Raw genomic sequence first — 12,453 nt, 5'->3', positions numbered from 1 at the left:
CCAGTGATTCACTGGGCTTTCAGCACCACCCTCTGTAGCGCTTTGCGGTCGAGAGCGGTGCATTTGCCATACCAAGCGGTGATGCAGCCAGTCAAGACGCTCTTAATGGTGCAGCTGTATAACTTTTTGAGGATCCGAGGACCCATGCACAATAAGCTCCATGGTCTTACTGACGTTGTCAAAGCTGTTGTCCTGGCATCACACTGTCAAGTCTCTGATCTCCTCCCAGTAGACTGTCTCATCGTCGTCGGTGATCAGGCCTACCACCACTTGTTGATGGTGTTGGAGTCGTGCATGGCCACGCAGTCGTGGGTCAACAGGAGTGCAGGAGGGGACTAAGCACGCACCCCTGAGGGGCAACCGTGTTGAGGGTCAGCGTGGCGGAGGTGTTGTTGCCTACCCTCACCACCTGGGGCCAACACATCAGGAAGTCCAGGATCCAGTTGCAGAGGGAGGTGTTCAGTCCAAGGGTCCCGAGCTTGGTGATGAGCTTGGAGGGGATTATGGTGTGGAACACCTAGCTGTAGTCTGTGAACATAATTCTCATAGTTATTTCCCCTCTTGTCCAGGTGGGAGAGAGCAGTGTGAACTGCAATTGAGATTGCGCCATCTGTGGATCTGTTGGGGCGGTATGCAAATTGGAGTAGGTCCAGGGTGTCTGGGATGATGGCGTTGATGCATGTAATGACCAGCCTTTCAAAGCACTTTATAAATACAGATGTCAGTGTAAGGGGAATATAGCCATTTAGGCAGATTACCTTTGAGTTATTGGGAACAGGGACAATGGTGGTCAGCTTGAAACATGTTGGCATTACAGACTGGGACAAGGAAAGATTGAAAATGTCCGTGAAGACACTTGCCAGCTGGTCTGCACATGCTCTGAGAACGCGCCCTGGTATTCCATCTGGCCCAGCGACCTTGCGGGTGTTAACCTGTTTAAAAGTTTTACTTACATCGGCCACAGAGAGCGAGATCACACAGTCATCTGGAACAACAGGGGCTTTCATGCAAGACTGTTGTTTTCCTCAAAGCGAGCATAAATGGCATTTAGCTCATTTGGGAGTTCTGCGTCACTGGGCATCTCACGGCTGGGTTTCCCTTTGTAGTCTGTTATAGACTGCAAGCCCTGCCACATCCGACGAGCATCGGAGTCGGTGTAATAGGATTCCACCTTCCTCCTACATTGTCCTTTTTCATGTTTGATGTCTCGTCGGAGGTCGTAGTGGGCTTTCTTGTATGCATCCATGTCCCGTTCTTTGTAAGCGGTAGCTCTAGCCTTTAGCCCAGCGCGGATACTGCCTATAATCCATGGTTGTTGGTTTGGATAAGTTTGAATGGTCATCTATGCACTTATTGATGAAGCCTGTGACTGATATGGTAAACTCCTACATTTACATTACATTTACGTCATTTAGCAGACGCTCTTATCCAGAGCGACTTACAGTTAGTGCATACGTTATTCTTTTTTATTTTCATACCCCATGGGAATCGAACCCACAACCCTGGCGTTGCAAACGCCATGCTCTACCAACTGAGCTACCTCCCTGCCGGCCATTCCCTCCCCTACCCTGGACGACGCTGGGCCAATTGTGCGCCGCCCCATTGGTCTCCCGGTTGCGGCCGGCTACAGCAGAGCCTCAATGCTATCGGATGAATCATGGAACATATCGCAGTCTGTACTAGCAAAACGGTCTTGTAGCCTCACGTCTGCTTCATCAGATCACTTCTGTATTGAGCACGTCACTGGTACTTCCTGTTTGAGCTTTTGTTTGTAAACGGGAAGCAGCAGGATAGAGCCGTGGTCAGATTTGCCAAAGGGAGGGCAAGGGAGGGCCTTGTATACATTTTTTTTGGTAGAATAATAGTGGTCTAGCGTTTTGGCGCCCCTTATGGCATAGGAGACGTTTTTAAGTCTCCCTGCATTAAAGTTTCCTCCCAAAAGATGTCTCTGGGTGTGCGGTTTCTTGTTTGTTTATGGCCCCATACAGTTCGTTCAGTGCCAAAGTGTTGTTGGCTTGTGGTGGGATGTAGATAGCCTTGATAATTTGGATGAGAACTCTATTGGTAGATAAAAAGGTCTACAGCTTGCCATGAGGCATTCTATGTCAGGTTAGCAAAAGCTTGAGTTTCCTTCACACTGGAAGCGGTGCACCAGTTGTTGTTTATGAAGAGGCAGACCCATCCCCCTTCCCCTTGTGTCGCTGCATGGAGAAATCATTTAGTTCTATATTCATAGATTCAGCCAGACAAGTTTCTGCAAAGCATATAATATTGCTAGCTTAACCACTAAATTATTCTGTCATCATTGAAGTCGTTAGTGGTAACGAGAGGCACTAGGGGTGTTGTACCAAACAAAGTAATCAGCGATCGTCTAACCAATCAGAGTATCATAGCCAATGGGGGCTAATGTTCGAACTACCGCTTTACCCACGTGTGTTCTGACTCTGGCCCAATCCATCGGTTTCTGGACCAATCAGACAGCCCCGAATGTGTTCGCATTCAGTGAAGGGTCAGGGATGTACTCAGATCCAAACTTATTGCGGAGAAGAAACTGTCGTCCGTGGGCGTGGCGTAGCATTTGGCCGGAGCAAGGAGTCTGGGTAGCCAGGCAATAATAATGCAGCTTTTCAAGTCTCTCTGATAGGAGACTCTGGAACGAAGCTCATCCATCTTATTCTCGAGCGACTGGACATTTGCCAATAAAACGGAGGGGTGTGCCAGTCAATTTTCTCTTAGTCTCTGTCTCAACAGGACTCCAGCCCATCTGCCACGTCTACAACTGCAGTGTTTTGGTAAAGCCCATGAAAAAAAGGAATAAGGTCTGATGTAAACAAGGGTACAGCTATCGGAGTCGGGTTTGAAGTCGACATTTAGGTTAGTATTTGTCGATCTGATGTCAAAAAGTGCTTGGCGGTCATATGTGATAATAGTATGAACTTTAAGTACCATTTTTGGGTTGTTGATAAACACTAAAAAAGTAGCTAAATAGCCAAGTCGGGTTGAAACTTGTACGATTTTTACCTTCTCCGTCGGTACCATCCTGTTACTATGAGAAGGAATGGTAGATTATGTCTATGAGAGATGAAAGGGGAGCCAGAATGGCATCTTGGCTGGTAGAATAACTCAGCTGTCAGCACCTCTCAGGTCTATGGACACACGACAGCTAAGTTTCCTCCCCGTCCCACCACCCTGTTATCATCACATGGAGGACATGTCAGAGCCAAATGGGGTAGATAAGAGAGGGTTAGATATGAGATGGAGATAGGAAAAGGGCATAGCAATGAAATAGAACACTAGTGTATAATTTGGAGTAAATGGGGATGGAAGGAGGGGATGAGTAGGGAGAGGTGTGGCTTTGTCTGTCGCTAATGATCTCTCTCTCCCTCCCTCCCTCTCTCCCCATCTCCCTCCTTCATTAACGACCACTGGTCTGAAAGGAGAGAAAGTCAGAGGAGAGTTGTAATTAAGCCTTTAATTATTCAAGAGTGAAGAACCTTGCCGCCTGCTTGAGTGTGTGTTTGTGTGTGTGTAATGCGTTCGGCAGACCGCACCATCCTCTGGAGAGCCCTGCGGTTGCGGGCGGTACAGTTGCCGTACCAGGTGGTGATACAGCCCGACAGGATGCTCTCAATTGTGCATCTGTAAAAGTTTGTGAGGGTTTTAGGTGCCAAGCCAAATTTCTTCAGCCTCCTGTGGTTGAAGAGGCTCTGTTTTACCTTCTTCACCACACTGTCTGCGTTGGTGGACCATTTCAGTTTGTCAGTGATGTGTACGCCAAGGAACTTGAAGCTTTCCACCTTCTCCACTGCGGCCCCGTCGATATGGATAGGGGAGTGCACCCTCTGCTGTTTCCTGAAGTCCACGATCATCTCCTTTGTTTTGTTGATGTTGAGTGAGAGTTTATTTTCCTGGCACCACACTCCCAGAGCCCTCACCTCCTCCCTGTAGGCTGTCTCGTCATTGTTGGTAATCAAGCCTACTACTGTTGTGTCATCTGCAAACTTGATGATTGAGTTGTAGTTTTGCTTGGCCACGCAGTCATGGGTGAGCAGGGAGTACGGGAGGGGGCTGAGCATGCACCCTTGTGGGGCCCCAGTATTGAGGATCAGCGAAGTGGAGGTGTTGTTTCACTAGTCACTTTATTAATGTTTACATACTGCTTTACTCATCACATATGTATAGACTGTATTATATTCTACTGTATTTTAGTCAATGCCACTCCGACATTGCTCGTCCTAATTTTTATATATTTCTTAATTCCATTCTTTTACTTTTAGATGTGTGTGTATTGTTGTGAATTGTTAGATACTACTGCACTGTTGGAGCTAGGAACACAAGTATTTCGCTACACCCGCAATAACATCTGCTAAAAAATTTGTATGTGACTAATACAATTTGATTTGATTTGATTTGGCTACTCACTGGATAGGAAGTGCTGGGAGGAAGGGCCAAAGTCTCTGTGGGCTTCCTGAAGGAGCTTCAGTCTCTCCTCAATGGCCACCTGCACACCAGAAAGAATAGAGAGTTAGACACACACAAACACACACCTGCACCCCGCCAACACTATATTGACCAGCCGAGTGCGTGTGTGCGTGCATGCGCATTGCTGAGTGTCCTCACTGTGTGCAGTGACTCAGACATCCTCCCTACAGTGAGGATATAAGGCTGTCTCTACACAGGGAACCAGGAGGCAGGCACAAAATGTGGCTTCCACATTTTCATCCTGCCCCAGTGAATCTTTACGGGGTGACTGGTGACTGAGTCCTGCTGTGCTGTTTGCCCTTCTGTTTGATCAGACAAAGTGGCATGGCATCCTATCTCAGTGGTCATCATTGACTTCAGCATGGCAATACCAGGGTTGGGGGGCATGGAGAAGGAGAGGGACGTAATCTAAGATCTCTCTCTTGATGTCAATTTTTTTCTCTCTGTCTCACACACACACACACACACACACAAACACACACAAACACACACACACAGTACAAACACACATTAATCTAAACAGTATAGTGACAACTGAGCCTGAGGGGTGCAAGAGCAAGGCTCTGATCCCAGCCATCAGCAGGCTGGACCAGGACACTGGTCCGCTGTGACAAAAAGTGTTATTTATCTACAGTGACAGAAGTCCACTGTGCCAATATAGAACTCAGTAACCTGTAGAGAAAGACAAGCGGAGGGCCACCTCTCCCCATGTCAGTAGCTGAGTGTAGATGCGGTGTGGAAATCAAGCGCAGGAAACACGGGCGTTCGTGAACAGACTTTAGTAAAATAAAGGCAGCACCACACAGGCGAACAGCCAACCCAACCGGGAGGCAAAATACCAATTACGCACAAACAACAACGTGCGTAAAAGGACAATAGCGCACACAGTGCGGACTCTCGAAAACAACAAAACACGAGAGTAAATACGAGAGCAACAGCTAGACAATAACCAATCACACATAACACCTGACCCAACACACGATAACTAAATAGGAAACCAAATCAAACACTAACAAGGGACAGGTGTACAAACAGACAAAACCAAACAAACATGAAACATCGAACGGTGGTAGCTAGTACTCCGGGGACGACGACCGCCGAAGCCTGCCCGAACAAGGAGGAGGAGCAGCCTCGGCCGAAACCGTGACACCCCACTCCTCTCTGTGTCTGAGCTAAAGTACGGCAGGCTGACAGAGAGAGAGACGCAAGGAATAATGAGAAAAAGCATCATAACGAAATGACACACACAGGTGGAAAGAGATTGACAGAAATACATGATTACAAAGACAGCAAGAGACATTGAGAGAGAATGAACATGAGCATACAGACAGGCAGAGATGAGAATAAGGTGTGAGAGAAAAAAAAGAGAAGAAGGTAGAAAAGTCAAGAATATAACAGCTTGTAAATGGAGGAAGGTTTTACATTTTACATTTGAGTAATTTAGCAGTTTACCCATGACACGTACACCCAAGTCTGACAACTCCTAAAAGGGAGGAGGGTTGTAGCTGTGACACCTCTTCTTAAGTATGACACATAAAAGGGGGATGGTTTTAGGCATGAGACCCGTTGCCCACCTGTAAAAGGGGGACGGTTTTAGGAGTGACACCCATAGCCCACCTGTAAAAGGGGGATGGTTTTAGGCATGAGACCCGTTGCCCACCTGTAAAAGGGGGACGGTTTTAGGAGTGACACCCATAGCCCACCTGTAGTAGTTTCCAGCGCATGTTGAGGTCATCCAGTTGTCTGGAGGAGGTGGAGGACAGCTGGACATCCAGAGGAGCCAGCTCATCAGACAGCTCATTCACCACATGCACGTCCTGCCTCAGAGGGTCCATCTCCTCCTTGAAAGCCTGGAACACACACAGGATGCACGCATACACACACAGGTCAGTGTTTTGCTGTAGGCAGATGTATCTATAACATACTGTTATAGTGCAGGGGTGATACCTGTACCAATGGTGATTAGATGTTGACCTAGGTCATTCATATTTTTTACACTGATTTATGTACAGGTTAATCACTACCTACAAACACCAGTAAGGACTTGTTGGCCCTAAATGTTTTGTAGTGGACGTAAAAAAAAAACGTCCCTCTCTTTCCCCCTTATTAAACCAGTAACACCCCAGTGACCCCCTCACCGTGGTCTTCTCTATGTGGTCCTGCAGTGAGTCTATGAGCAGGTCTCCTACAGGCTGCCAGCCAGCCTTGGTCTCCACTGCCCTGGTTAGCCGCAGGTCCAGCTGGTCCATGTTGCTCTGGAGCTCCTGTAGCCTCTCTAAAGCCCTTTCTAACTGGCTCTGCCATCCCTCCGCGTGGCCCTGCAGACGCTCCCAACGCTCCTGCACCTCCGCTGTCTGCTTCCTGATGGCCCTGGCCACACCCTGCGCCTTCTGCTCTGGAGTCAGGTCTGGGAGAAGGGGAGAGAGTGGGGAGAGAGAGAGAGAGGGGGGAAGAGGGAGACAGAGAGAGTAGGGGAGTAAGGGGGCGAGGACAAAGACTTTAACATCCTCAAAGGGGAAAGTTGGTTGTACAATAAAAGCAAGCATTTCAACTTGAAGAGAGACTTTAAATCAGTGTGTCAATGACGATCTAAATCTTAGACACCCTAAACTGAAGCATGCATCAGGGGTTCTGTCTGTTAGTCTGCCAGTCATAGATGCCACACACCACAGACAGGACCAGCGTGTGAGCGGTCTGCTTTGAAAATAAGAAGTTTGACAAGCAAACAAAGGCCAGGGAAAGTTGGGAGAGTTTGATTGGGTCTGAGAGGATCTGAAGACTAAGGTGTTCTCCCCCACTGGGTTCAGTTAGACTAGAGGAGACAGAGGTGTCCCTGCTGGCACTGGTCTCAGATCAGTTTCACTCTGTGAAGCCCCATGTCCCTCCTGTGAAAGCAACCGAGCACAGGTTTTAGATCATATGGAGATCAGATATACCCTCTAGAGTCACACACACCCCTTGCGAAAGTATCCAAGGTCATTGCAGGGTTTGTTTCAGATTAGACTTACCCTCTGATATACCACGCACCACTATGAAAACCATCCTACCCATCACAGCCCTTAGATCAGTTCTTAACCACTGATTCGACCAGAGGCCCCTTTGATAATTACATCAAAGATCACACAGAAGGGCCAGATCTCTGCCTGCTTGGAGCTCTGGTCACACCCTCCCAGATTGTCTCAGGGATTCTGCTACATTATTTAACAGCCCGACTCTGTTAAAGAGGAAATGTGCTGACATAGCGATGACTTCACTGTTTCATCCTCTTAGGCCCAGCAGCCTTTAGAGACAGAATTACTAATGAGTTATGGTGCGTATTTAGTGTTTGGGTGTATTCTGAGACTCATATCACACCCCACATAAACTTCAAGTGGATAGGGGAACTTCAGAGGTGCATTTCAAGGACATTCACACCCACCCTGATACAGGGTTTCCCAGATCTGGTTTTGGAGGGCCACTGTGTATGCAGGTTGAACTGAATGGTCAACATAAACTGACAAATAATCATTACATAGATTATAGCAGGTTTTAGTAGGTTTTATAAGGGAGTTCAATTAAATTATAAAGTAAGACTAAGTGGCGGTTGATGTCATTGGACTTTGGCGTGTGTGTGTTCAGGCTAGGCAGTGACAGGAGACTCACCTGTTTTGGGCTGTAGGTTCTTGCGTGGTTCTCCTGGCCCCTCGATGGGCTGGTCAGCCAGGAATATGCGTGCCTGGTCCAGTGTACTGGCCACAACATGCTCACGGTCCTTCAGCTCCGACCGCAACACCTGGGGAGAAACACACACAGGGACTGGTCAATTCATGTTATCCTTTTAACCTGAATGTCTTACTCAAAATGTCTTACTCCTAACTTGAAATCCACAACTCATAACTGAGCTCTTTCATATCAGTTAGAAAAGTTTGGATTTTGCCTGATATCATCAAACAATGTTGTGGACCACATTAGAAGTAGCGGTGCATGGGTAAAATCACCGGGGAAGCCAAGCCCCCAAAAATATTACAACCCACAGTATGTGTTGTGATAATTGCGTTGTTTGCTCTATAACCTGTTAGTTCATACGCATATTGCATGTAACAAAAGTCCACAAAACATATTGCATGTAACAAACAGTTACATGACCTACACCATGGTCAAGCAGTTGGTAGAGCATGGCACTTGCAACGCCAGGGTTGTGGGTTCGTTTCCCACGGGGGGCCAGTATGAAAATGTATGCACTCACTAACTGTAAGTCGCTCTGGATAAGAGCGTCTGCTAAATGACTAAAATGTAAAATGTAAAATGTAATGTTTCCGACATTTTCGGACTACTAAACAACTATTGATTTAGAACCACAGAGAGTTACGGCAAGTCGCAAAGAAAACAGGAGCTGCCTCCACTATTTCAGCACCATTTCAACTTCAACATCATCTAATCACCTACGCTTAGTCTAATATGGTGAGAACTAAAATATACCAAAAACGATTTAGTCCAATCAACGTCAGCTAAATATGATGTGGCTGTCCATGGTACTGATTTCTGTGTTTGTGCGTGTGCACAAGTAAAAAATAACATGTTGACTCACCCTACTTGTAGAGAAACCCCAATGCCATCCTCCTCTTTCATGTTGCCTAAATAGTCTATGACTCTGTCATACAGTACACGCTTTTAGTTTTTGTTGTCCTAGGCTACCTAGTTAAAATGTTTGTTCGCTAGACTAACTTCCTTTCATGGGCAACGATGTGCCAGGCCAGCTAGGTAACATTAGCATACTACATCTAGCTACGTGTTGGTCCTCTGTACCTCAGCTGGTAGAGCACGGCGCTTGTAACACCAGGGTAGTGGGTTCGATCCCCGGGACCACCCATACACAAAAATGTATGCACGCATGACTGTAAGTTGCTTTGGATAAAAGTGTCTGCTAAATGGCATTAAAATGTTGAACTTCCATCCTCTCAGGCCAGGGGCACTATGTATGAATTTATGGTTGGATCAGATTCGGCATTATAATCATTGGCCAGTACGGAGAATTAAGTAAAACCACAAGTCCAATCCCTTTCTCCATCCATGGCTAATTTAGGAAAGGGACTATTTTAGCTTACAACGAGATGCAACAATTCAAGTTTTTTTTATGTCAATGACGTTTGGCTTGACACTTTTTTTTCGAGCGCCAGGACCATTCACAGCTGAGCTCGCTCAGTTCAGATTGTCTATTATGCTATACTTTTTTATCAAGGGAGGCCAAATGCTTGATGGCGTCCCTTGGATTCAATGATACGGGCGGAAACAATGTCATACTCTTTGACCAGACAGCATCAGATAAATACGCTACACATACTGAGACAGAGGGGCGCTGTTTCGTTCACTCTGATGTTTTCGCCGGTGAGATACACTACATGACCAAAAGTATGTGGACACCTGCTCGTCGAACATCTCATTCCAAAATCATGGGGCGTTAATATGGAGTTGGTCCCCCCCTTTGCTGCTATAACAGCCTCTACTCTTCTGGGAAGGCTTTCCATTAGATGTTGGAACATTGCTGCGGGGACTTCCTTCCATTCAGCCACTAGAGCATTAGTGAGGTCGGGCACCGATATTGGGCGATTAGACCTGGCTCGAAGACGGCGTTCCAATTCATCCCAAAGGTGTTCGATGGGCTTGAGGTCAGGGCTCTGTGCAGGCCAGTCAAGTTCTTCCACACCAATCTCGACAAACCATTTCTGTATGCCCCTCGCTTTGTGCACGGGGGCATTGTCATGCTGAAACAGGAAAGGGCCTTCCCCAAACTGTTGCCACAAAGTTGGAAGCACATAATCATCTAGAATGTAATTGTATACTGTAGCGTTTAGATTTCCCTTCACTGGAACTAAGGGGCCTAGCCCAAACTATGAAAAACAGCCCCAGACCATTATTAACCCTCCACCAAACTTTACAACTGGGACTATGCTTCTGGCAGGTAAAGTTCTCCTGGCATCCCAGATTCGTCCGTCGGACCGCCGGATGGTGAAGCGTGATTCATCACTGCAGCGAACGCGTTTCCACTGATCCAGAGTCCAATGGCGGCGAGCTTTACACCACTCCAGCCGACGCCTGACATTGTGCATGGTGAACTTAGGTTTGTGTGTGGCTGCTCGTCCATGGAAACCCATTTCATGAAGCTCCCGATGAACAGTTCTTGTGCTGACGTTGCTTCCAGAGGCAGTTTGGAACTCGGTAGTGAGTGTTGCAACCGAGGAGAGACGATTTTTACACGCTACGCACTTCAGCACTCGGCAGTCCCGTTCTGTGAGCTTGTGTGGCCTACCACTTTGCAGCTGAGCCATTGTTGCTCCTGGACGTTTCAACTTCACAATAGCAGCACTTACAGTTGACCGGGGCAGCTCTAGCAGGGTAGAAATTTGACGAACTGACTTGTTGGAAAGGTGCCATCCTATGACGGTGCCACATTGACAGTCACTGAGCTCTTCAGTAAGGCCATTCTACTGCCATTGTTTGTCTATGGAGATTGCATGGCTGTGTGCTTGATTTTATACACCTGTTAGCAACAGGTAAGGCTAAAATAGCCAAATCCACACATTTGAAGGGGTGTCCACATACTTTTATGTATGTAGTGTACATTCAGCCTATTGCGAATTTAAGGAAATTCATGAAACAGAGAGTTGAAAGATACATTAATTTGTATGTTTTCTTTCTTCGTCAATTTTTGGCGAAAACCTGGCTTCCCTTGGCATGTATGAATACACACCACTGCACATTAGTGAACTCAAGCAATAATAATGTAATTTTCATCAAAATGATAGATACTGTAATGACCGTCTCTATCTCGAAACATCCAAGTGCATCAGTAGAAGTAGAAGTGCCTGCAATGGAATCATAGATGTCATCTCCCAGTACCATCAACGTCTCACACACACACACACACACACACACACACACACACGCTATCTTTCTGTGTTCTATTTCACTAACTCAAAGTCACTTTACTATTCTCTCTCTTTCTCCCCCACATCCTCGCTTGACACACACACACACTGGTTAGTCCGGTGGGGACTAGCGGTCACTCTCTAAACGACCTCACTAACATGTCTGCCAAAACATCCACACAAGGGAGGAGAGGAAGAAGGGGGAAGCAGGACTACATGTACCAGAGTAATTATTCTTGTTTTGATATAGCAGCCGGGACCAAAGGGGGCCTCTGATGCCTATCGGGCTGTGTGATTGCTTTGTGAGAGGACGATGTTAGTGAGAAATAAAGAGGAACTACATTATATTGTGAGCCTTGCTTTTTTTATCAAGGCTTTTGGTTTTATCAGACAGGACAAGATGAGGAAGACAGGGTAGTGGGATTTCCGAGGGTTCCATTTGTCATGCAACACCGCCCCAAGTCCATTGAACAGTTTATGACAGCATGCTGGGTTGAGTTTTGTAGTAGGATACATTTCTTAACAGACATATGGAAATACTTGCAAGAAAATAAACATTAACAGTTAGATTTGAGGATACTTCATGTCATAAATCAGATTTGAAAATATATATTTTCTTCATAATAATAATGTTTTATTTTTTACTTTGGCAGAGTTGAGGAAATAAATGAAAAGGAGGGAGGACAGAGGTGATTCATGTGCCTTTAGATAAAAATAAAAGAGGGAGAATGAAAGGGTATTGGCATTGGCAGTGGGTATAAAAATAGCCGCTTCTTCGAACATCTTCCTGTCGCCACGACAACTCGTCCTTGCCGGTAAACGACTCAAAAAAGGAGAGCAAGCCAAGGCAGAGACTCGGCACCATAGCAATGCTCAGTGTCATCCACGCCACTGTCATCCCTGGGTTAGTGATATCAGGAATCCTTGGGACGTCCCTACCCTAAACCCTAACCCTAATCTTAACCCCTAGCCTTAAACATAGCCCTTACCTAACCCTAACCTTAACCATTTTAAACTTCAACATCAATGGGGTAGGGATGTCCCAAGCATCCTGGATAGCATGGAC

The 12,453-nt window shown here is 46.5% G+C and overlaps 1 protein-coding gene across 2 annotated transcripts in view; it reads right to left on the bottom strand.

Moving 5' to 3' along the window:
• Window positions 1–12,453, bottom strand: part of LOC121552410 (utrophin-like) — a 204,582-nt gene that overhangs the window by 98,222 nt on the left and 93,907 nt on the right. For both annotated transcript variants that reach the window (XM_041865328.1, XM_041865329.2), the window contains exons 4-7: window positions 8,125–8,254; window positions 6,621–6,889; window positions 6,186–6,332; window positions 4,423–4,501 (exon numbers count right to left, since the gene is read on the bottom strand). In XM_041865328.1, coding sequence (XP_041721262.1) covers window positions 4,423–4,501; window positions 6,186–6,332; window positions 6,621–6,889; window positions 8,125–8,254 — 625 coding nt within the window. The remainder of the gene's footprint in view (window positions 1–4,422; window positions 4,502–6,185; window positions 6,333–6,620; window positions 6,890–8,124; window positions 8,255–12,453) is intronic.

The sequence above is a fragment of the Coregonus clupeaformis genome, chromosome 36, assembly GCF_020615455.1.
Source record: "Coregonus clupeaformis isolate EN_2021a chromosome 36, ASM2061545v1, whole genome shotgun sequence".
Classification (NCBI taxonomy): domain Eukaryota; kingdom Metazoa; phylum Chordata; class Actinopteri; order Salmoniformes; family Salmonidae; genus Coregonus; species Coregonus clupeaformis.
This window is presented reverse-complemented; position numbering and strand designations above follow the sequence as displayed.